Source organism: Mustela lutreola, chromosome 6, assembly GCF_030435805.1.
Source record: "Mustela lutreola isolate mMusLut2 chromosome 6, mMusLut2.pri, whole genome shotgun sequence".
Taxonomy (NCBI): domain Eukaryota; kingdom Metazoa; phylum Chordata; class Mammalia; order Carnivora; family Mustelidae; genus Mustela; species Mustela lutreola.
This window is the reverse complement of record NC_081295.1, coordinates 75,229,901-75,256,376: the sequence shown is the minus strand read 5'-3', so window position 1 is coordinate 75,256,376 and position 26,476 is coordinate 75,229,901. Positions and strand designations below refer to the sequence as shown.

General features: G+C 40.8%; 1 protein-coding gene across 10 annotated transcripts in view; it reads left to right on the top strand.

Moving 5' to 3' along the window:
* Positions 1 to 26,476, top strand: part of NCOA7 (nuclear receptor coactivator 7) — a 160,344-nt gene that overhangs the window by 71,285 nt on the left and 62,583 nt on the right. For all 10 annotated transcript variants that reach the window (XM_059177639.1, XM_059177641.1, XM_059177644.1 and 7 more), the window contains one exon: positions 7,456 to 7,676. In XM_059177639.1, coding sequence (XP_059033622.1) covers positions 7,456 to 7,676 — 221 coding nt within the window. The remainder of the gene's footprint in view (positions 1 to 7,455; positions 7,677 to 26,476) is intronic.

Below are 26,476 nucleotides of genomic sequence, written 5' to 3'. Positions count from 1 at the left end.
CATTGGGTTCAGTGCCAAGGGCCAAGAAAGAATCCTTGAGGTGCAAAATGGTGGTTTTATTAAAGCATGGGGACAGCTCCCATGGGCAGAAGGAGCTGCACTGAGGTTGTGAGGAGTGACGGATTATATAAGATTTTCTGTCCTGTAGAGCGGGGAGGGTGATGTTAGGGCTCCTGGAACTTGAGTCTCTAGGCTTTTGGAGATTGTTGTCCTCTTCTTCTTCTTTTTTTTTTTTTTTTTTGCTGGTAGATCCTTAAGACAGTTGCAAACTGATGGAGACTCCTGTCCTGCCTGCCTGTGATCTCTATCAGTTAACCGTTTGTTTTTCCCTTTCCTTTGCTCTAGAGCAGCTAGGAGTGCCTGAGGAATGTCACATGTATCTTACCGGGGGGAGGGGTGCAGGGTGTTAGCTTTGTGCTTTGCCTTTAGCTTGCTTTTTGCTCCCTCATCATTTACCGCCACCCTCCCCCCAACAGTCTTGATCCTTAAAATCTTTAAGGTTGTTGAAGGTGGAGGATCTCACTCTCTGTAGCTTCTTCCTGCTCAGTAGGGGTGTAGAGATATCCCTACCTATGGGTCAGTATTAGCCAGGGAACATATAGTGGAGTTGCAAAAGGGGGAGGCAGTTGAATCCAATTTAGTAAAGAAATAACTCAGTACATCTTTAGGAATCTTTGGGAATCATCTGCGGACTTGAAGTCATTGGAGATGGGAGTCTTAGTGCCAAGCAGAAAGACACTGAAAAAGGCAACATACTAGGATTAATATGGCTATAAGAATGAGAAGTCCAACAAGGAGATCCTTAGTAGTTGACTGTAGTCATCCCCCAGACTCAGGAACTTAATCCCTGAACGGGAGAGAAGGATTTCGTGGAGCCTCAATTTGGGTATTCAGATTTTTCAGTAGCCCTGTGCCATGTTTGGGACAATCTAGAATGCATACATAGCATTGGATTTTTATAATGGCCCATGTACTGCCTTGTGCTGCTGCTAAAACATCTAATCCCGTTCTGTCTTGTAGAACTGTTTTATGATTGAGTTTTTTCAGTGTTTCATAGAGAAATGCTATTTTGAGTGTTATTTAGGGCTTTGACTGTGTACATATTAAGAGCGTCCGCATGCCAAATAACACCTCCAGTCCTAAAGAGGGAACAAAGTTGGATGCTCAGTGCTCGTACGAATAAGACACAGAACATACCCACTGTTGTTTTAAATTTGAGGGTTGGCTGTGTTGGTAATAGCTTTAAAAATGTGTCCTTGCATCCAGGCAAAACCCGGAGTCAGGCAGCCTAGCCAGCCTGGGAGAGCCAAGGCCACAAGTTAGAGCTGCCTAGCCATTGGGTCCTGTTAGAAGTCAGCCCTCTGATTATAGGCCTCCTCCAGCTGCAGTCTGGGTATCAGGGGCTATTTGGTTTTGGAGGGCCTCCTTTCCAGAGGACTTTCCAGAGGAAATCACTATGATCAGTGCCCTGCCATTAAAGGCCCTGGAGGAGGGAATCGTATCCCCTGTCCCTGGTTCCTTATTGCATTCTCGACTGCAAAATGGGTGCCAACAAGTGGACAGAGATACTGTGTCTTGTCTTGAAGACGATGCCACGAAGGCCTTGCCTTGTCTGAAAGTCTGTGCCTTATTTTGCTTTGCCTTGAAGAACCTACTGTTTTTAACCCTTGGAAAACACTAGAAAACTTTTACAAGGAGAAATTACTGAATTTTGTAATTTAAGCAGTTGGTAGGGAACATTGATGGAAAACAGTCAAGACAGAAATTCCTGACGGTCTGAGCAACCTTCCAACACATGCAATTCCTTAGAGCTGAGTTCCCTAGGAAATGGCCCCCTGTTGGGTTGTTTTGTTTTGTTTTAAGATTTTATTTATTTATTTGACAGAGATCACAGGTAGGCAGAGAGAGAGGAGGAAGCAGGCTCCCTGCTCCCTGCCAAGCAGAAAGCCCAATGCGGGGCTCGATCCCAGGACCCTGGGATCATGACCTGAGCGGAAGGCAGAGGCTTTAACCCACTGAGCCACCCAGGTGCCAAACCACCCCCCCCCCCCCCCGTGGGGTTTTAATTCAGTAGGGTACTAGTTTTGTCTGGCTTTGGGAGGGTATCTGTGGCTCATGGCTGGACTGGAGATGTAGAAGAGATCACATTAGACCAATGAAGAGGAAACCTTTCAAGAGAGTCTCAGTCTCATGGTTGTCCTGGTGGACTTAGGTGGCGGCCCCTTACCCAAGACAGACAACTTTGTATAGGGACAGGAATAAAGAGAGGGCATCAGGTTTCTGGGTCTTACTACCATTCTGGCCAGAGAAATAACTTCCAGCCAGAAGTCAGACTTTCTCCTCCCTATAGGGCCAGGAGCTAGTGGATTGCATGTAGCCTGAGCAATGGACATGAAAGTGTTCCTATAAGACTGTACTCCTTGAAAAGCCCCTCAAATGAAAGTAAAGGAAGAGAAGAGAAAGGATTCACCACTTTGCACCGTGGCTCAGAGTCCAGATGAGAAGACTGAGACCCGTGTTCAGATGCCAAATGATACGGAAATGTTGGGATCGGGAGCCCAGGGCCAAGAAAGAATTCTCGAGATGTCTTTGGCGCAAAAGGGTGGTTTTGTTAAAGCACGGGAATAGCACAGATGGGCAGAAGGAGCTGCACTGGGGTTGTGAGGATAGCTGATTGATGATAGAAGATTTTCTATCTTGAAGAGAGAAGAGGGTGATGTTAGGGCTTCCGGAACTTGAGCCTCTAGACTTCTGGAGATGGCTTTTTTTTTTTTTTTTTTGCTTGTAAATCCTTAAGACAGTTGTAAACTGATGGAGACTCCTGTCCTACTTGCCTGTGATCTCTATCAGTTAACCATTTGTTTTTCCCTTTCCTTTGTTCTAGAGCAGCTAGGAGTGCCTGAGGAATGTCACATTTTAGATTACATTTTAGATTATATGTGGCAAATATATTTTCTTTTTAAGTCAAGTATCTAATTAAGAAGATGTTTCTTTTTGACACATGCTCCTCATTAAGAAGATGGTACATACACATGTATACCCTTGTAGACATAGTCTGTGCATTAACTACATAAGTTAAAGTAGTCAGTGATTTCTATCTTCACCCTTCCCTCTAGTCTCTTTCTAATAGGGCTAACTATTGAATCAGTAGCTCTAAGTCAGTACTATCCAACACTTTCCGGGATGAAAGAAATGTTCTCTAGGTTTGTCACCCACTAGGGTGCCCCCTAGCCCATAAGTCTGTTAAGCTTTTGAAATGTGGCTCTTGGAATTGAAGAACTGAATTTTCAACTTCTATTTCATTTTAATTAAATTTCATAACTGCAAGTGGCTGGCTAACATGACCATATTGGGCAGTGCTGTGCTAGATATTTATGTCTGTGTATTTATTACATACAGAAACACATGGACCTCAAATTGTGGAATTAGGGAAAGAGTCATCTAGAACTACTAATTTAATATTAATTAAAGAAGTCTATAGTTCATTACATTTTAGATTATATGTGGCAAATATATTTTCTTTTTAAGTCAAGTATCTAATTAAGAAGATGTTTCTTTTTGACACATGCTCCTCATTAAGAAGATGGTAAAATGTCATCTTTGTAGGAGAGCCCTGGCTACAAGTGCAGATCTCAGCCAGATCACAACAGAGCCCTGGTCATCTGCTCACTCATTTGTTCTTGCATTCCAGAAATCCTTCCTGAGTACATGTGTACGTATGGCATTTTAACAAAACCTAGATGAATCCCTGCCCTCAAGGAGCTCTCACTCCAGTGCTCACAGCCTTTCTGTGCTTCATTTCCTTGGATGTTGGAAGGAGCAAAAGAGACCTCTGCAGAGACAAAGCAAGGAACTTGCTCAAGGCCCTGGCTCTGATTGTTGCCAGTGAACTTTATTTCCTTTAGGAAAGGAAAAAGCTTCAGAAGAAAAAAGTTTTCATTCAGCCACTAAGAATGTTTTCTTTAGCAGAATCACCTTGTTTTTTTCCTTCAGTCTGCTAACTCTGGGTTGGGTGCTATTTTTAATTTTAAAATTTCAATTAAAAAAAGCCAAGAGATTACAGAATCAGTCCTTTAACACTCCTTTATGGTAGGGAAGGGACAAATAAGCAGCTCTGCCTCCTCCTTCTGCGCTTGGGGAAGGTCTGTGATTTCCCCAACCTTCTGGCTTTCCTGGTCTCTCTCCCAAACCATGACTACTTCTTAGTGTTAGCATTTCATTTGATATAAGTTCTATGCTTTTTACCTTTCTGCATTCTCAATATTTTTTAATATGAACACATGAATTTCATAATAAAATAAAGAATAATTATCTTGTAAAAAATAATCCAGAGAGATGATGAAAACCTGAAATGATTCACTGGGTGCAGCAGAGATCAAAAGAGAAGGTGAATTTGAGAGGGAAGGATTTAGGAAACAGAACCTTTAGGGCTTGGTTAGAGTAGTGGGAGGAGATTGAATAATAAAACTTGTTTTAAGGGGCACCTGGGTGGCTCAGTGGGTTAACCCTCTGCTTTTGGCTCAGGTCATAATCCCAGGGTCCTGGGATCAAGCCCTGCACCGGGCTCTCTGCTCAGCAGAGTTGGCTTCCCGTCCCCCCTCTCTGCCTGCCTCTCTGCCTACTTGTGAATTCTGGCTGTCAAATAAGTAGATAAATCTTAAAAAAAAAAAAAAAAAAACAACTTGTTTTATGTAATTATGATTTCTTTTAAAGAAAGATAAATGCAGCATAACAAAATAAAGGGGGTTTTGGACTCGTATTTGCAGCTATCAAATATAAATATGTCTCATTGTTTACAGTAACTCATCTGCCGAACATGATTTGCTAAGTATTTTTTTGGTCCACAATATAAATGTACATTTGGAGTCATTAAAAGAAACTTGGTTTATTTTCTTGTGTAACCTTTTTTTTTTTTTTCAGTTTACCTTAATTTGGTGATAACAAAACCCTTTTCTGAGAATGTCTTACCATGATAGATACTGACTTGCAGAAAAACAGAAAAGGCTTAAATGGGAACGTTTGAAGAGGAATAAATATACCACATACATCAGATGGCAGTTATTCCTTCTTAGACAAGGCCTTAAAAATGCATTCTCTGCTTTAAAGGAAGGGTTTTACAGTGGGCTTCCCAAACTCACATAATAAGATCAGAATGTTTTGGTCATGTTGATAAACTCCAGAGCGACAAATTCTCATGAGAACTCTAGTCAAATGAAAAGATGTAGCTGATTGTAAAATTAGTGAGGTATTACATTGGATTCTGTTTTCTGTTAAACAAGTTTGGTATTGCTATTTTCTAGCCTTTTTTTTTTTTTGAAAAAACAACTACTTTTGGCTGTGAGTGTTGAGAGAAACGGTCTGTGCCGAACAGGGTCAAATGAATGAAACAACGTATCCCATTTTGTTATTTCCTTGTGTGAAAATCAGTCTTTATGAGATGTCCCTAGACAGTGCTACTGTTCATCAAAACATGTGCCCTAGATCTGAGTGAGTTTAATTATCACGGGGACCGTGAAATGAGGACATTTAAATCAAATTAAAGTGGAAAAATCCTGAAGAGGAAGAAGCAGTATATTTCAGGCTGCATAGAATTATTTTTTGACTCCTCTTTTCTCTCTTCCTAGAAGGAACAATTTTTGAAAGTGTTCATCTCAAGCATGTTTTTGAGAAGATCAGACCAGCCATACCCAGCTTTTTGGACACAGGGGTCAGCTCTTTGATAGGTCTCCCTAAGTGAAGTCCTGGTTTCTGTATATTTCTAGGTTACTGCATACTAATTCAGCGTCACATAGTAATCTTGATCAAGAGAGAAGTTGTTTTATTAAAAACCTTAACCGACTCAACATGGAGCCACCTATTCTTACCAGAAATAATGAATAATAATAATAATAATAATAATAAATAGTTTAAAATCTGAGGTTAGAAAATAAAAACATGTCCGTTGAATAGAAGTCCTTTTTAGGAATCCCCAGTTTGGTTTGGTTTTGTTTTTTAATGAGTAAGCATAAAAAGATAGCTAAACTGAGAGATGGGGAGTGTATTCATCTGTGGTTTGTGTCTAGCTGTCCTTTCTCGTAGGTCATATACTTGTTTATTAGCTAATGAAAATCTAGGAGCTTGGCTGCTAAGTGTTCAATGAATGATAGCCTCGTTGAAATATTTTGTTAGAATATGACACCTTATTTCCAAAGCTGAATGTGTCGTGTATCCTTAGTTCTCATGTCATTATATGATTTTTGTCATATGAAGGGATATTTTATTATTTCTGTTTCTGTTCGTGTTATATGTTGACGTAGATTATCTCAATTGATGTTAGTAAAAGACCCTGTTGAATAAGGGTTTCTTATTTAAGCAAGGGACCTGTCCAAATTGTTAAATGGGTTTATGCAATGTCACAAAGCAAACCAGTTAGTCCCTTTATTATCCTGTAGGTATCTCATTTTTCTCCCAGAACATTTCCTTATCCTTGCCCAACATCAAATTGTGTAGATAGATGCTCAAGAGAGCAAAGGAACTAGACACATATGTGTAAGAGACCACGTGAGCCCAAAGAGTCCTAATTTAAAATAATTATGTAGGAGCAGACTGTCACATATGCTAGAGGCCAAGACCCTGGTTCTTTATGTTCTGGTAAGGTGAAGGCATTCTTCAGAAGGGCTGGTAAGTACAGAGTGACATATCAATTAGAGGGAGACATCAAATGGAAAATATCTTGAGTTATTGGATTTCAGCAAAGTATAGTAAACTTCATATCTTTGACTTAGGAGTGAGGAATTAAAAACATGAGATATTTTAACTAATTTATCAGTCAGCTGGTACATTAGTAATCATAATGATCACTTCATATAGTGTCATTATGGCATTTTGTCTTGGGGTTACAGCTCTTCCTTAGTACTACTGTGATATGTATAAAGGAAAAGAATTGCTTAGACCTGAACCAGCTTGCCAGACTTTTATATAACTCAGTGTGTGAATCATTTATAAAGGATTTATTTTTACAAATGTGTTTGCCCATTGAAAACAGGAAACTCTCTCTCTCTCTGTTTTTTTTGTTTTGTTTTGTTTTTGTTTTTGTTTGTTTGTTTGTTTGCTTTTTGATGTAACACTGCAAACGAGGCAGCCATATATTTTGATTAAGAGAATGTTCAACATTTAATAGTCTGTAGAAGAATCTAGTCTTTCCTTGGGCCCAGAGGACTTTTTCTTGATAATTTTCTGAGACATTAAGTATTGAGGATGTAAAGTGGAGGAAATGCTACTGGTCTCCATGTAAGAATTTTTAAGTGATAGAAAAGAAAAAATTAGCAGGAAAATGTGATTGACAGTAATATAAAGAAAGTGTGTTCCGTATCAGTTAATTAGTTTCTGAAAGCCCAACAGCATGAAACTAATGTAATTCCTCCTAGAAAAGCATTTCTCCAATGTTTTTCCTTTTTTTCTCCCCCTCCTTCCTAGATTGAAAAAGAAAAAACAAGCCAAACAAAATGCAGAGACAGCCTCCGCCGTTGCTACGAGGACCCATACTGGAAAAGAGGATGCTAAAGCAGTCATTTTAGAACAAGACAAGGCCAACATTACTGTAGAAGAGGAATATATTACTGATGAAAAAAAAAAGAGAAAAAATAATCAGTTAAAGGAGATCAGGCGTACAGAACTAAAGAGATATTATAGTACTGGTGAGTATTGGTGGCAGTGATGTATTTTTGTTTTAAAAGTCTATCATAGAGGCGCCTCAGTCCGTCAAGTGTGTGACTCTTGATTTCGGCCCAGGTCATGATCTTAGGGTTGTGAGATCAAGTCCACATTGGGCTGTGTAGGGCTTGGAGGCTGCTTCAGATTCTCTCTCCCACTCACTCCTTTTGTTCCCGCCTCCCTTCTCTCTCTCTCTCTAAAAAAAATTCCCAAAACAAAAACAACTAATAATTCTTAAAAGACTGTTAATTTTATAACTGCTCATCATTATAATAATAGCAGCAGCTTATTGAGAGCTATGATATACCACATACCTTTGTTTTACATACATAGTCTTGTATAGAGGGATAAGAGGGACATAGTTCGGCGTGTTTCATTAGACTTTGTGTTTCCAGGATCCAGCACCTAGTGTGTGCTAATAAATATCTATCCAGTCACCTTCCCTGTTTGAGAAATATTTTTCTTGATGTATATAGACTTCTCTGTAAATATGTTGCTAGAAATGTCTGAACTGTTTGGCATCAGCTGGGCAATAGTAAATGGCAGAGACAAGTCCTAACGGCCATCAGTTAAAAAAAAAAAAAAAAAAAAATACCACGACTTGGGAGTTTTAGTTAAGGGATTGATTTTTTTTTTTTTTTTTTAAGGAATTTCTAGACCCAGTGTGGGACTCTCAGCCCCAAGATTAGGAGTCACATGCTCCACCAACTGAGCCAGCCAGGCACCCCAGTTAAGGGAAATTTTGAAATAAGTGTGCAATATTATAGTTTCTCAGAATATTCCCTGTGCTGGAAACCATATTAACAGAAGTGGCGTAGCTAGCATGGTGGAGGCAATAGCCCTGCTCTTCAGGGACCCATGTCACACCGACTGCTCCTATCACATGCAGGGCTGGGGTGTGTGCAGAGGAGAGTGCAAGGAACAGGAAGTGGGAGTCAGACCTTGCTGTGGCACGCTGGGTACTGTGTACTAAGATTGCTAGGCTAAGAGACAAGATGGGGTCTCTGAGAACAGACTGCAGGACAGTATGTGATATGGGCTTTTGTAGCAGATTCTCCTGGGGGTCCCACATTTGGTCATAGCTAATGCCAGCCAGAGTTCCTGGAAGACAGATCGTGTCTCCATGTTTAATAGAACTTTTGAGCAGTGCTTATCAGAGATAAAATGGGCTGCCTCTGGGGGGCTGATCAGGGTGACTTTGCAGGCACTGCTCCAGCAGAAGGCAGGTGAGGTATCTGCTGTGGCGGGTGTGTGGTTTGTAGTGGTCCATTTGGGGTTATATCATGTATGCATGACAATGTAATTATATCATGTAGTACAGAGCTTAGCCGTTGCTTTCAGTCTCAAGCCACTTAGAATTTTATAAAAAGCTGTAACTGTCACCTACTGAAAAAACTTCTGTGTGAGTGTTGTTAATAGACTTCCCTTGAAATTTCAAGTGTTGAGTATTATCCCTTCTTTGCAAAAAGAGGAAGAGGATTAAGGAAAATCCCGTTTCTCATCTTCTTTTACATATGAGTTGTGCACATTGGAGTTTTGGAAACGTGTGGTTTTGAAGAGTTGTGCAGCTTAAAATACTACCTTTTTTTCACCCTTATGGTATATGCTGTTGCTTAGTGAGTATTTTGAAGTAGAGACATTTGCTCTGTAGGATTTCCCTGGAAGACGCTGGTAGGGTCCTGTTGACCAAGGTTTCTTTTAGTCAGGATGCTGTGCTTACTGTAGATGCTGTGTTAGGATAGTTTTTTCATGTGCAGCCCTCTGTTGCGTGTGTAATGCTTTGAAACCGAAACAACACCCTTCACTCTGGCCTTTACCTATCCAAGTCTAACTTGACTTCAAAATCAGCTCAGTCATCATTTCTTACAGGACGCCCACCCTGCCCGTGGCTAGCTTAGGCTCTCCTTCTGTGTTGTCATTATGGATTTATTTATCTGCTTTCCTATTTTGGGGCTGTCATCACATGGATCTGTATCATTAGCTTGGAGTACTATTTGAGTTACGGGTGTTCTTTAAATGTGCATCAAGGGCATGAATTAATACATAGGTGAATGAATACTGTTTCAGTAAGCTTGAGTTTCATGAAAATTCTGGAAGGATATAGGTCAGAATTAGTCTGATTTCCTTTGGTCATGGTAAGTAGAGATGCCATCATAGATTTTCATCTCTCAAGAATGGCAATGATAATTGTTTTGGACCCCTGTGGACAGGCTTGGTTGATCTGACCTGGTGTAGTCCCCTGAGTCCCATCCTGGGTGTTGTTCCATACCACTAGATGGGGCAGTAGGCCTCAAATCAAGAGTAATCCCATTTCTAGTGCTTTTGGTGGCTCTAGTCTGAGAAGAGACACTAAAATGGGAGGTTCTCATCAGCCATGTTAAGGATTTGGACTTTCCTGGAGTCAGTGGGGCGCTTTGGGGGAATTGCATTAACTCTGTGTTTTACGATGATAAATCTGAGGACATTGGGTAGAAATCAGCTTGAAGTCAGGTAATGCTGGTTGGAGAGTGGGGAAGAGGAGAAAGGCACCTGACGAAGAGATTTTCCTCATAAAATTCAGCAGTATTTGATGACCATTCTAGGGTGTGAGGGACAAAATGAACAGAGTTAAGAATTGATAAACTGGAAAACTCAAGAAGGAAAAAAGAGTTCAGTGTGTTTGTGTTTGGAGATGTTTTTGAGGTACCAAGTGGATTTGTCTAAAGGGACCTACATTTCAGGTGAGAGGCCTAGAAATTGCTACTTAAAGATATGACATAAATCCACACATGTAAGAGAAGAAACAGGGACCTGTACAGAGTCAAAAACAAAAAGTTAATGGATGACAAATGATAATGAATATAGAAAAACAGACTAGAAGAACCTGTGACAATATGTTGATAACCATTTTCTCAGAGTACAGAAATTGCAAGGGAGTTTTGCTTTCTTCATTTTTTTAATATATTAAATATTTACCATTATTTTTTTTTTTAAGATTATTTATTTATTTATTTGACAGAGAGATTACATGTAGGCAGAGAGGCAGGCAGAGAGAGAGAGGAGGAAGCAGGCTCCCTGCTGAGCAGAGAACCCGATGTGGGACTCGATCCCAGGACTCTGGGATCATGACCTGAGCCGAAGGCAGCGGCTTAAACCACTGAGCCACCCAGGCACCCTACCATTATTTTTAATGTTAATCAAAAAATACAGAAAAATGAATAACAGAGTAAACCCAAGGGGCTTGCAAAAAGAACATTTAACACATGTCAAGTTCCATAATCAATAAGGGGGAACATAGTAACTTTCTGTGGGTATCTCTTTCCGTATCACCAACATCTACCTAATCTAAGGAACAAAATAACATTTTTACTTGTTGAATTAGATTTATCTGTACCTCTTGTAGGCCTCTGGTAGCAGTTCATTGCTATCTCTTAAGATTTAGACAAACACAATGGTTAGATATCTATAAAAGATGTTACAGAAAGATCGAATCACTTTACTTGCCCCATTGTAACAAAATGGTGCAGATGCTAAAAATGTTTTGTTTCTGAGAGAATGGAGCGGGAGAATGGAAGTGAAGTAATTACAAGGAGGCAGATGGCATCAGATAAATCTAGATCCAACACCTAATGTAGCACCTGGCACACAGTAAACATCTCCAGACTTTCCCCCCACCCACAAAAATTTCTAGAATATGTGAAGGCAACTCTTCCATGCTTGCACTGTTACTGATACATAGGAGTCTTTTAAACTTGTGTTTATTTATGTGAACTCTTAAGGAATTGTTTGGTAATAGTGTATCTCAGTATATTTTTCAAAATTAGCTATTAAGTTATTAAATTGACACAGTTATGTTGGAATGTGTACATATGTATCTTTTGTCTCATCAATATTACAGTGTCCAAATATATTTAACAGCATGAATTATATCAAAAATTCTTTCACAATAAAAGAATAAATTATTCCTTAATTTAGAATAACACACATCCTTCCTTTTGTCGAAGTGGAGATGGGAAGGGGAATTTTACAAAATGGGTAATGTCTCGTAGGAAAGTTCTTTAACTGAAACACAGGTATGCAGGTACAAGATTTGAAAAAGATGGAGAAATTTTATAAACGAGGGAGACAAGCCTAAATTGGAATAAAATATATTATTATGATTTTGTAGTGTTTTAGCATAAAAGATTAATACTAAAAATCCTGATAGTGAAGTAGACATTTTAAGAGAATTGGGAGGTTATTTTCTCAAGCAGAAAACACTTAAGTAAGAGTGTAGCCAGTTTTGTGATTATCACAATCAAAGATTTATTTAGAGAGAAAACCTCTGTAGGATAGAGAATGAATTTAGCTTTCAATAATGAATCTGTATGTCTCTATTATAATCATTTCAAATCATGGCTTTTCCTCCTAAATTCAAAAGAAACTTAATAAGAATAAAATAATAAATGAAGTTCTCTACTTGTCCTTTTTAAATATTTTGGGGTTTTGCCGCAACATGAAAGTTACCAGTCGATGAATTATTTTCCACAATGCAACCATGACACTTTTCCTTACATGGATACTTACTTTTTCATAGAGTTGTTTTAACCACACTTCCACACGTGTGAAGATTTCTTATCTGTCATTTCTCTTTTTCACTTAAGAAGTTCAGAAAGCCAAAGTTAAGTTATTATCATAAATGAATCGCCAAACATAAAAGTAGGTCAAACCACAACATAGAATCACAATGCCTTCTCCTCACAGGTAGTGGTCATTCTGGTGCTTTAGAGCTCACAGAATCACAGAATACAGGATTAAAATGGACTTTAATGTGGAAAGAGGATATCAAGAACCAAATTACTGTGGGGTGTGGGTTTTTTGTTTGTTTGCCTTAAGATTTACTTATTTGAGAGAGAACACGTGCCAGTGATGGGGGGGTGGGGAGAAGGGCAATGGAAGAATCTTAAGCAGACTCGCCCCTGACCTCTGAACCGAATGTGGGCTCAGTTCCATGACCCTGAGATTGTGACCTGAGCTGAAATGAAGAGTCAGGTGCTCAACTGACTGAGTCACCCCAAATTAATGTTTTTTAAATCAGGCAGAATATAGAGACTTGAGGGATTTGGGTATAAAATAAAGTGGTATTATTAGGATGGAAATAATGGGACCTGTGCTTCTTGGGGCCATCAAGGAACTCCGATTAATGTTTAATGTTTCATGCTGTGAAAACCTAGGTGGTGCACAAGACAGACCTGACAGGTACCCCCGGAATGCACAGGGTTAAGGAAGGAATGCAAGTGATAAGAGAGAAGATGACAGATATGGGAGGCATGAGTGAGGGGTCTGAGAATCAAAGGTGTTCTTGGTGAAGAGATGTAGTAATTAAACACAGCATAAGAAGAATGCTTTCATACCTGACTTTGGAAATCAAAAGAGCTTACCATATTTGGGCAGAATGAGGGGGGAAGACTCAGCATGTAGAGAAGCTATAGCAAATGTTTATAGGTTATGGATAAATGGTAAAAACAATCTTTTTAAAAAGAATGGTAGGTACAGGGGCACCTGGGTGGCTCAGTCAGTTAAGTATCTACCTTCAGCTCAGGTCATGATCCCAGGGTCCCCGGATTGAGTTCCACATCTGACTCTCTACTCAGTGGGGAGTCTGCTTCTCCCTCTGCCTCTGTTGCTTTCTCTCTCTCTCTCTGTCAAATAAATAAATAAAAACTTTTTAAAAATTTAAGGTACAGAAGAACAAAGAAGAGAGTCAGGCACAGACTTTACAGCGATGAACACCAAAAGAATGAAATCTTCAGAGTTGTGGAGTAAAAGTTGTTTCTCAAGGTCAAAGAAACAGGATATTCTCCCACATAGTTAGTCTCAGGAAATATCCCATTTATGTCATACCTTTCCTAAACAAAGTTACTGAGTGGGAGAGACATTTTTTCCCGAGACACCCATCAAAAATCTAATCCTCAAAAATGAAAAAGTTATTTTATGAAAAAATTGGTGATGAGCATTGTAACTAATTAAACATAAAATTAAAAATACATAACCATTGCAAATATGGTTAAGAGCATGAATATTAAAATTTTTAAAAATTTAAAAAGCATGAATACAAAAAGCTGTCCTCTTTTTTTTTTTTTAGCTTTATTGAGCTATAACTGCGATAACATTGTCTAAGTTTAAGGTAGACTGCATGTTGATACATGTATATATTGAAAAATGATTACTGCCATAGCTTTAGCTAACACCTCCATCAGGCACATAATTACCATTTCTTTTTTGTAGTGAGAACATTTAAGATCTACTTCTTAGCAACTTTCAGGTATTTAATATAGTATTATTAACTGTGACCACCATGCTGTACGTTAGGTCCTCAAAACTTCCTCATCTTAGAACTGGAAGTTTGGACTCTTTTTTTTTTTTAAGATTTATTTATTTATTTGACAGAGAAATCACAAGCAGGCAGAGCAGGCAGAGAGAGAGAAGGGGAAGCAGGCTCCCTGCTGAGCAGAGAACTGGATGCAGGGCTTGATCCCAGGATCCTGGGATCATGACCTGAGCAGAAGGCAGAGGCTTTAACCCACTGAGCCACCCGGGTGCCCAGGCACCCTGAAGTTTGGACTCTTTAGCCAACATCTACCCCCCAGTCCTCCAGCCCCTGGTAACTTGACAGTGATCAAGGGACATTCCTTCCTCTTCCTTTTCCAATGCCAGCGCTCCCATAAATGGAGTACATTGTAATGCATTCTTGTCATTGTTGAAGCAAAAAGTACAGTCTCTGAACCAAACAGCTGTGTTTTAAAACCTGTTGTCTTAGAGCTAGATCTGAATCTAGTCCTATTATAATTGATCTGTTTAGTCCAAATACTGTTCCCTAATGAATCTGTCATATCACATTTGTATTGGGAAAAATCTCGTTGTACGAGTAAGACCCAGATTGAATTTGGGCTTAAACAAGGACCAGAGATCACATAAATATTGTTAGTGATTTTTCAGCTTAAGCGGTTTTGAGACATTAAATTAGGAATGACCTGAGGAAAGGACAAAGGAAAAAACGCTCCAATACGTTGATAGTGGGATCTTTCTAGAAGGCAGTAGCCATTATTATCAAGAGACCTACTTACCTTTTCCATACCTTTTGACCCAACAGTACTTTTGTAGAAATTCACCCTAAGAAACCAGTCATGAGCATACCAGAAGATTTAAATACAGTGACTATCATTTCATTGTTTATTATTTATTTTGTTCCTACGTTTATTTGTTTGTTTATCCCTAAGTTTTTATTTTGATACCAGTTAACATGAAGCGTTCATTAGTTTCAGGTGTACAGTAAAGTAGTTGAACAGTTCCATACATTAGCCGGTGCTCAACACAAGTGCACTCTTTCATCAGCATCCCCTATTTAACTCACCCCCCCAGTCCTCTACTGTCTGTTTTTCCCCCTTTGCTCACTTGTTTTGTTTCTTAAATTCCGCATATGAGTGAAATCATGGCATTTGTCTTTCTCTGTCTGATTTATTCCATTTAGCATTATACTCTCTAGTTCCATCCGTGTTGTTGCAAATAGCAAGATTTCCTTTTTTATGGCCCAATAATATTCTGTTATATAAATATACCACATCTTCTTCATTGCATTGTTTTAAATAGTGGGAAAATAAAAATAACATAAATGACATAAGATGGAAGACTGTGTGCTATTTTTAAATGATGTAGAAAAACACTGTGGGAGGGGCACCTAGGTGGCTCAGTGGGTTAAAGCCTCTGCCTTTGGCTCAGGTCATGATTTCGGGGAGCCTGCTTCCCCCTTTCTCTTTCTGCCTGCCTCTCTGTCTACTTGCGATCTCTGTCAAATAAATAAGTAAAATCTTTGAGAAAAAAAGAAAAACACTGGGAAATTTTCACAAAATACTGTTATGGTAGGAAAGCAGGTTGGCAATAGTATATAGATAATTATTCCATTTTTGTTGAAAAAATAACTCTTCTGTATACCTACAAAAAGGGAGATGGAGAACTGCTGGCATGACGGTCACCAGAATGTAAACATGGATTCTTTCCGAATGGAGTAACATGGGTGATTTTGTATTTTCTTCTCTTGTTCAGCGGTATTTTTCATGACCATTTATAGTTTGTATTTGTACAGAATTGGTCTTTATAGTTCTTACTCTCTTCTAAATTTTAAATTTACCCAACTAAGTTTTTGATCCATTTATTTAAAAAAAACTACCTTGAGTTTTCAGATGAAAGAGCCTATTTTATTTTATTTTTTAAGATTTTATTTATTTTATTTGACAGACAGAGATTACAAGTAGGCAGAGAGGCAGACAGAGAGAGAGGGGAGGAAGCAGGCTCCCTGCTGAGCAAAGAGCCCAATGCGGGGCTCGATCCCAGGACCCTGGGATCGTGACCTGAGCCGAAGGCAGAGGCTTTAACCCACTGAGCCACCCAGGCGCCCCGAAAGAGCCTATTTTAGATGAGTGACTCCTGTAGGTTAAATGCTTTATTTCATTATTTAATTTACTAGTAATTATGATCTAATGCAGGTGGTAGGAGCCTATTAAATAGACGAGAAAATCTGGAAGCTGAGTAACTTAACCAGAGGTCCCGCTGTGGATCGGTATAAAGCAGGGATTTGAGCCCAGCTCTGGCACAAAAGTCCTAACAATGCCACTTTACATTGTTCTGCTTCCCCCACGTAAGCTCTCAGGGAAAAAGAAGCCAAAAGTTGAATAAAAGTTTAGGTCTTCTGGTTTCTTAGTAAAGACAAAAACTTGGTTATACATGGAGTTTCCATTTCCCCTGAACTAGAATGTGAATGACGATAAGGTTGAAATTTCTCCTTGGGCTTGACCTAGTCACATATGTAGTTACAGACAACACACTGACGGGTTTTATGGCTGGTGTGTCAGAAGCTGACTCAATAACTGAAGTACTCTGTTTGCTTCCATACCGAGCGAGAGGTTAGTTGACCCATTCTACAAGTACTTGAGGGCCAGCTTCCTGCTGGGGGCACTACTAGGCTCTGAGGTAAAGATTTTCACCATAAACAACTCCCCCACCCTTCTTGCATTCTAGATTGTACATCAGCGTGACTGTGACTCCACTCACGTTGGTCATGTGGCATGCTTAAAGGAAGGAAAACAACATCTGCATGGCATTTCCCTTTGTGTCAACAGAGGAGAAAACATGGAGTTCATATTTAGTGTACTCTTTCTTCCTCACACCCCTGCCCTCTCCATCCTCAAGAGGTGAAGATTCCTCATGGCATACCTTTTAAAAATTTTTCTTGTAACAGCTTATGATTCAGGTGTTCCAGAAGTTACCCTTAGGATACCTAATAATAATATTTAATATTTTCATTGCGCTCTTGACAGAGTGAGGCCAGTAATTTCAGAAGTGTGTATCGCCGATAGAGAACATATTTCTTTAAGCAAATACGAATCCTATATTTTTCTTCAAGAACATTTCTTACTTCATATTTTTAACTATTAAATCTTTAATCTGTCTGCATTGATTGAAGAGTGGTCTGGATTTTTCTCCAGATCTTAACCAGTGTTCACCCAACCTCATTTAATAGTAATCCTTAAGGTTTCCTGAGTCCTTGTTGCACACATTGTGCAGTGCTCTACCTTAATCAAATTGCCTTATGCAATCCTTACAGTGACTCGGTGGGAGTCCAGTTGGTATCCCCATTTATCTACTTATAATTTTTTTTTTATTTAGGTAGGCTCCACGCCCAACATGTGGGGCTTGAACTCAGGACCCTGAGATCAAGAGTCTTATGCTCTGTTGACTGAACCAGCCAGACACACCTGTGTTCCCATTTTACATGCTGGGAAACTGTCTTTGATTAAGTAAAGTTACTTAATTATACAGTGAGCTGGGGCAGACCAGTACTGTCATTCAGTCTGTCTGATGCCAAAACCTCCCCCTCAAAGATGAAGTTACATGACATTTATGGGAAAGGCTAGCCTTTTCTCACTAGTTTATAAAAGCATTTTTGTATTCCATTAAATTCCTTCAATATAGACCTGATTTTTTATACTTCATTTTTTAATTGCTATGGCTTTATAATCATTCGTTTTAACATCAGTACAGGATTCCTACTGTCATTTTTCTTTTAAAAATAATTTTGGATACTCTTATGATCTATTTATGCTTCCAAAGAAATATGATGATCAATTTGACATGTTTGCCTTCTCCAAAAAAATTCTTTTTATTTGAATTGCATTTATCTTAAACATTAATTTGAAGAGAAAGTGAAATATTTACAAGAATGAGGTTTCCAATTTAGGAACATTATATATACCTCCCTTTATTCAAGCTTCCATTTACATCAACTTTACTAAACCTTTTAAAATTTCTTTACATATATACATATATATCTTGTCATTGTCTCATTCTATTTATTCCTAGGCATTTTCTTGTTTCTTACTATTATGCCTGGTACTCTTTGTAATACATTTCTTTTTTTTTTTTTAAAGATTTTATTTATTTATTTGACAGAGAGAAATCACAAGTAGGCAGAGAGGCAGGCAGAGAGAGAGAGGGAAACAGGCTCCCTGCTGAGCAGAGAGCCCGATGTGGGACTCGATCCCAGGACCCTGAGATCATGACCTGAGCCGAAGGCAGAGGCTTAACCCACTGAGCCACCCAGGCGCCCCTTTGTAATACATTTCTATAACAAATATAAAAGACTCATATCTAGGCACCTTACTGAACAATTTCATGATTTTCTGGATATTTTAAGATGTTGGTTCTTTAGGTAGACAATTCATCTGTGAATAATCAAAATGTGATCTCTTTTATCTCTCTTTTAAAACTCTTTTATCTTTTCCTTTGACTAGGGATTCCAAAACACAGTTGAGTATAAACCATGGTAGTAGGAATTCTTGTATTTATATTGGTGTTTTAATATTTGCTTTCAGTGTCTGATATAAGAGCTCCTCTCTGTTGCCTCAGGTATACCTTGGAAAGCTTTGCTTGATTTCTAAAGAGACCGTTGGTGAACAGGTGGGTACACATTCGAGGCAGGTGTGGGCGTTGTCTCGTCTCGAAGTGCCAAAGAGTGGCAGAGATTCCCTCTTCAGCCTTGGGAGTTCCAACCTGCCGGTCTCTGTTGTCTTTGCAGTGTTGCTGCTTTTATCTCCATGACAAAGTTTATTTTTATGACCTTAAATTCTTGTGGTTTAGTCCTGTATCATCTTAGGTTAGCCTCTGTGTTAAGAGTTGAGCAGAGTGGGAGATGTTACGTCCAGAAGCCTTAGAGCTTTGCTGGAATTGCTCTTAGGCCTGTGTCTCCCACAGAACAACTTGACAAAAGAAGAATGGGATGGAGGTCCTGCAATGCCTGGGGGTATTTCTGCTGCTGCAGACCCTCGAATCTTTCTTCTAGAAAGTTGAGGTGGGGGTGGGGCCTCACTGGTGCTGTGTTTAGCAAGGAACAGGACAGTACAGACCAGGAAGTGATTTCTCAAGGTCGTTCAGCTTCCCTTCTCACAGGCAAATTACTTTTAATATACAGCTTTTAGGGTTCTATTGATTTTTCAGGAGCTTTTTTTTTTTTTTTAAGATTTTATTTATTTATTTGACAGGCAGAGATCACAAATAGGCAGAGAGGCAGAGAGAGAGAGGAGGAAGCAGGCTCCCTGCTGAGCAGAGAGCAGGATGTGGGGCTCGATCCCAGGACCCTGGGATCATGCCCTGAAGACAGAGGTTTAACCCACTGAGCACCCAGGCACCCCTCAGGAGCATATTTTTAATGCATATCAAAGAATAACTAAAAGTTCTTTGTGTTAAGGGAAGCTCACTCCTACTTTTAGTTTTCTAACTAGTGTTATGTTTTTAATTTTTTTTTAATATAATGGCTGTTTAATTCATTGAAGGCTTCTTTAGCATTGAATCCAAGTGATTAAATTGGGTTTTTCTCTTTTAAACAATTCATAATCATCTATTAATGTTCTGCCACTCCCGTGTTTGGGAATGAAATCTTTTGGCTTAAGGTTTAGAATTCTTTTCATACCCTACCCTGTTCAGATTCCTATTAAGTTGCATTGACTGCATTATTATTAATACTAGCCTTTGTTAAGCACTTACTCTGTGCCAGGCTCTGAGGGAAACACTGTGCTTGTCATCTCATTTAATCTTTTGAACAACATTATGAGAATGCTCTTATAGACAAGGAAGCAGAGGCACAAAGATTTCAAATAACTTGGTTAATGTTGCACAGCTGTGAGAATTTATCAGGTTTGCTATTTGAACTCAGCTCATTTTGACCCCCAAACCAAACTGTGATCAGAAAAATGTTTAGTGGGACGCCTGGGTGGCTCAGTTGGTTAAGCAGCTGCCTTCGGCTCAGGTCATGATCCCAGCGTCCTGGGATCGAGTCCCACATCGGGCTCCTTGCTCCGCGGGGAGCCTGCTTCTCCCTCTGCCTCTGCCTTCCACTCTGTCTGCCTGTGCTCGCTCTCGCTCTCTCTCTCTCTCTCTGACAAATAAATAAAATCTTAAAAAAAAAAAAAAAGAAAAATGTTTAGTGACATAAGGGAGATGGCATATGACTTGATTTTATGGTTAATATCATCAAACTGTCACAGCCAAATTCATCAGTTCCTAGGATAGGGATATGCCAGTCATTGGAAGTAGATTCTTCTGCTTTTCAGTCAGGGTGCCCCTTTCATAGAAGGATCTGGAGAGACAAGAGACAGTTTTTGCCTCTACAAATTCATCTCATTTGGATGCCATGGAAAACTGTCCTCCCTCTTTAGACAAGTTCTTGAGGGTCCTATGCTGTCAGCTCATGTACCCCATTTAGATGGTCTTATAATAGAGACGGAAGGAAGGGGGAGAATGGATTGTTCAAGAAGAGTAAGAGGAGAGAACACCCACACACCGATTAAGTGTAAGGCGAGTACAGAAGTGGCCCTGATACTTTCTCATTCTGTTTCTGCTTATTCAGATAATTGATAGCAGGAAAAAAGCTACATACTGTCTTTTCTGTCTTTCCTGTATCTATACAGAGATATGGAATCAAGATCCAGGGAATTCACAGTTGTCTTTAGTCTCTGTTCTCAAAGACAGTAGGGAACAATATCTGTTGTCCTGACTTCACCCCATCTCCAGTGGTCTGTGACAGATGCTCAGGTTTGAATGACATTGGTATTGCCTTATTCTTGCGTGTTTTTTTCCTCAGAACCAGAACATCTAGCCAGTGCTGCATTCCTTAACATCCCCTGCCCATTCTCCAGCACACTCACAGCTCAGATCACTACTTGAATCCCCGAAAATTCCCTCTTTGAATTTGAGCCTCTTATCTTTTCCTATATTTTAATTTTTTTTTTAATTTTTGAAGAGTTTATTTATTCTTGCTGTGACAGAAGAGAGACACAGTGAGAGAGGGAACACAAGCGGTGGGGGGTGGGGTGGGAGAGGGGGAACCAGGCTTTCTGCTGAGCAGGGAGCTCAATGTGGGGCTCCATCCCAGGACCCAGGGATCATGACCGGAGCCGAAGACAGATGCTTCACTAACTGATAAAGGTGCCCTTATCTTTTCTTGTAAACCTGTTCTCCACCTGTGGTAGACAGGTATGTGTCCTAATTTCCAAAACCTGTTAGGTTACACAGCAAAGTCGCATTAAAGTTACAGATGGAATTAAGGTTCCTTAATCAATTGAATTTAAGGGCGCATCCTGGATTATCCAGGGTGCCCGGTATAAACCCAAAGGTCCTTAAAAGTGAAAGAGCAGCAGAAGGGGAGGAAGAGCTAGAGAAGTGGCACGTGGGAGGACTCTGCTGGGTGTTGCTGGGCAGGTGGAGAAAGGGACCTTGAGCCAGCAAAAGCAGCCTACTTGTAGGAGTTGGAGGAGGCAAGGACATTAGTCTTTTCCCTGGGACCTCCAGACACTGATTTTAGCCCACTGAGACCCATGTCAGACTTGGAACCTACTAAATCTGGGTTTATTTTGAATGCCGGGGCACCACATTTGCGGTAATAGAGTAGCAGTAGGGCAGGAAGACGTCAGGCCACTCTCCTCGCTGCAGCGTCTCAGGCCTCCTCACCTGCCGCTGCCCTGCGCGCATGCCTGACACCCCCCAGGTCGCTCTGGCGGCATGCGGTTTGCTTCCTCCACACCTGGCCCGTCACTCAGCCCCCCTCCCCCTGCCGGGAACCCCTCCTGCTGCGTGCAGTCGTCATGTGTCGTTGAAACCTTAGTAATTCATCCAAATTTCACAATCCCTTAAGCTCCCAAGCCTGTCTGTGGCCCGTTTCACTTTAGCCAAAGGCCTTCTCCCTGCTTTACCGAGAGGGTTAACATCACCTGTCTTGCAATCTTTCCCCTTTTCGCGGCCGGAACTGTGTGGCCTTCCGGGGATCCATTTGCAGGTGTTCCTTTCTCCTCCTCAGTGCAGCGGCGTGTGACGCGGTCAGCATGATCTTCCTGTAGCTTCTCTCCACGTGTGCTCCCCGCTTCTACACCCCACTCCCCGGAGCCGCCCTTCGCTCCACTCCCCACGTCTAAGCTTTCCTTAGGGTCTGGCCTCAAACCTCAGGTTCTCTAAGAATGCATTCCTGCAGCAGCTGTAACACCGACAAGACTTCACAGACCACGCGGCAAAGGATTGCTTCACATCCAGCCTTCGCGCCCCTGTGGGCCCTGGACAGTCTCCTGAATGCCCACTGCGTTTAGCCCCAGTACTGGGGAGAGAGGAGTCTACTTTCAAGAAACTTCTGTCTAGGGACACGTGGGTGGCTCAGTTGGTTGGGCCGCTGCCTTAGGCTGGGTCATGATCCCGGGGTCCTGGGATCTGGAATCGAGTTTCCCATCAGGCTCCTTGCTCGGCAGGGGCCTGCTTCTCTTGCTGCCTCTGCCAGACACTCTGCCTACTTGTGTGTGCTCTCTCTAACTTTTTCTCTCTCTGACAAATAAATAAATGAAATCTTTTAAGAAAAAGAAAAAAAAAGAAAGAAAAGAAAAGAAACATGTCTAGAATCTCAGATGCATGGGCCGGCAGCCTTGTGTTGGGGACACTCCCGGCCCTCCTCTGGGGTGGGAGGGAAGAGGCAGGATGGGGGGCCAGGCAGGTAGCCCCACATCTGCAATTTATGAGAAATGAAACGGGAGGGGCTAGGGGCCTGCATTTCTCTCCTCTAGGGGTCTTGTCAGTTTTGTCAAAGTTCTTCCTTACGAGGCTCTGAAGAGTTTTTGTTTTCCTGAGGCGGGGCAGGCCGGAGGTTCAGCTGCTTTGCTCTTATAGTTTCTGAGGAACATCTGGCCAGGTCTCCCCTCCAGCAGTAAATACTATTCCATCATTTGCTCCAGGTTCTCCTGAGCAGAGGAGGGTCTGAATGTGTGTAGATATAAGGGTCTGAGGAGGCTGACACTGGACGTGACACTGACACTGGGAGAGTCCTCCGTCCTTGTAGGTAGTGACGGGCCCTCCCCAGAAACCCTGGAGATGGAGCCCCATCCTGCCTGAAGGCCGAGTAGTCCTTGCCCAAGGCCGCTGCTGTCTCTTCTCAGCTCTCCTTAGGGTGGGAAACCTCTCCAGGGCTTCATGGGCTATGTGCTGCAGAGCTTGTCTAGGTGAGGTATGCAGGCCTTCACTTACGGACACACGCACTGGCCATCTTTAAAACTTAACCACCAGCCCCCCCGCAAAAAAACCCTAGGAAGCAGTATGAACCTTCACCCTGTGCTGTTACAAAAAGAAAAAGATTATGTGAGACAGAGAGAGAGCGAGCGCAGGGTGAGGAGCAGAGGGAGAAGCAGACAACCTACCGAGCAGGGAGCCCGATGCGGAACTGGATCCGAGGTCCCTGAGTTTGCGACCTGGGCCAAAGGCTGACTGAGCCACCCAGACACCCTGCCTTGTGCTGTTACGCTGTGAAAAGACAATTGAATTAGGTCCTTGGAATCAGACAGTTCTTTGCTGTCTGTATTGAGTCCATTGTAAAAATGGCTTGTGGCTTTGATAGGTTCATATGATATTCCTGGTGCGATGTTCTGTCAGTGACGATGTTGCCAGTAATCCAACTTGTCGGGTTCATTGACCTGTATTGAGAACTTCGTTCGATCATACATTCTGGGTATCATATTAAGGCACAAGACGTCCAAAGATGGATAGACATCATGGTCCTTACCTCCAGAGTTTCAAAATCTTAGATTCTGGAGGGAAGGCTTTTTTCCCTCTCCTTTATTTATAATGTTACTATGTTTGACATTTTTCTGGCCTACCCACCTGTGACAAAGGAAAAGTAATTTTTGTACTAATTCAGGTATTCATGTTCACTTTATCCTAAAAGGTTCAGCAAGCACCTGTTTTTCTTTTGCAGCTGAGCAGTATGGAAACTCATGGTTTGGTGGCTAACAGGGATCCACTGGGACCAGAAATAATTATGCACAGTTGATGTGCAGGCGTGGACTGGAAGCTGTCACAGACGGGAAGAGAATAGGTTCTAGAAATGGGAAGCGCTTACAAAAGGGTAGGAAGGGTCTGTTCTGAAAGCAGGAGTAGCTACAGTGACAGCTGTTTGTAGTGACAAGAGAAGGGTAGGAGTGTGGGCCAGAGAGTAGAGCTGACATATTAAAAGGATGGAATACCAGATCGTAAGAGTCATAAAGTACTATGATTGGGTTTTTCATCGGACTGTGTAAATTCTCCCTCCCTATAGAATCTAGAGATCTGGAGCTCTAAGAAAACGCTCTCTGTCTCATCCTCCTAAAGTAATTTACATGTGGCCACCTCAGGGTAGGGGGGTCACTTTCTTTCTAGTCTGGAGGAATTTCCGGAGTCTCTTTGGTTCTATAAAAGGATCCAGTTGAACATAGAAATGACTGGAAAGAACTCTAATGACAGCACCTCTTCCTTTTTTCTTGGTTTTTAGTATTAATATAAAGGAAATATTTAAAAGGCAGATCAGTACCACATGAATTAACTCTTTCATGCTGCTGTATTACCTTCCAGTTCTCAGTAAACTCCTATTTATCATGTGGATGTGGTGATCTTGTTGATCCACCTGTACGTGGGACGTTGTAGGACCCCTGATGTAGAGCACAGAGCTAATCTTAGTTCATAGCATATCATCACCGGCCGAGCTGGGCTCCTCGTTATTTATTCATTAATTTCCTTGTATCCTCATTCCTCCCTCCCATTTCTTTCCCGACCGTACACATCCTGCTGTGTTTGGTATATAGACTTGTATTTGGACGTGACCTTGAAAAATGTGTACTTCCTTTGTGTGCCTCACACAAAGTTTTAAGTATACCTGTTTTAAGTATACCTTATGGTATTGTTCTGTATATCCCCTTCTTTTTCTCTCATGTAAACACACGACAGTGTATACTTCTGGCTTGTTATTTCTAATTACTGCCTAGAATTCCAGAGCATTTCTACTAAATTTTGCTTACCCTCCAGCTTCCTGCTGCCACCGATGAGGCTGTTCAGTACATCCTCCAGCAAGTGACTTTCTGATATCTATAAAGTATATACCTCCTGGGAGAGGATGGATGTCTGTCCGATTGCTGAGTCGTAAGGAAGGGCTGTACAGATTTTATTTGCTGCAATGGTTATACCAGCTTACATTCCTACTAGCAGTTCACATCTCCACCAACACTAAAATTATCCAACTTTCTGATTTTTGCCATGCTAATAGCTGGGAAATGATACCTCATTTTAGTTTGCTTTTAGTTTGCATTTTTCTGGTCACGTACAGGTTAGAGCATCTTTTCATGTCGTTAATTCAGTTGTATATTTCTTTGTCACTTAAATTATTATCCTTTGCAATATGTCTCTCTGGTTTTCAATATCTGGGCTGATTATATAAGGATGTGTTTAACCATGAGAATTAATTTAAATCATAATGCAGCTGCTAAACCTTAGGTTGACCTATTTTGACCTATAAAAACGGTAAAGTCTGTGGCCCAACTTACAATATGTTGTTGGGCATATTGGTCTTCCCAGATTTTCACTATTATAAATAATACTGCACAAATCATATGTTACGATATATGGTAGTTTTCCTCTTTGGATTTTTTGCTTAGGATAAATCCCTAAGGGAAAGATTACTGAATCAAAGAATGAACATTTCTATGGCTGTTGGTACATATTGACAAATTGCTTTCTAAAAGGGCTGGAAATCCTTGTGCACTCTTGTTGGGAATGTAAATTGGTGCAACCACTGTAGAAAACAGTATGGAGCTTCCTTAAGAAATTAAAAGTAGAGGGACGCCTGGGTGGCTCAGTGGGTTAAGCAGCTGCCTTCGGCTCAGGTCATGATCCCAGCATCCTGGGATCGAGTCCCACATTGGGCTCCTTGCTCGGGAGGGAACCTGCTTCTCCCTCTGCCTCTGCCTGCCATTCTGTCTGCCTGTGCTCCTCGCTCTCCCCCCACCTCTAATAAATAAATAAAATCTTTGAAAAAAAAAAAAGAAATTAAAAGTAGAAATACCAGATGATCCAGTAATTCCATTACTGAGTATTTACTCAAAGAAAATGAAAACACTAAGTCAAAAAGATACATTGTAGCACTATTTATAATAGCCAAGATATGGAAGCAGCCCAAGTATCCACTGATAGATGAATGGATAAAGATGTGACTGTGTCATACACACACACACACACACGCACACACACATACAGGGCAAGAGAGATACAGAGTGTGTGCGTGTGTGTGTGTACGTGTATGTATAATATTACTTAGCCATAAAAAGTAATGCAATCTTGCCATTTGTGACAACATGGATAGACCTAGAGGGTATTATGCTAAGTGCAGTAAGTCAGACAGAGAAAAACAAATACCATATGATTCCACTTATATGTGGAATCT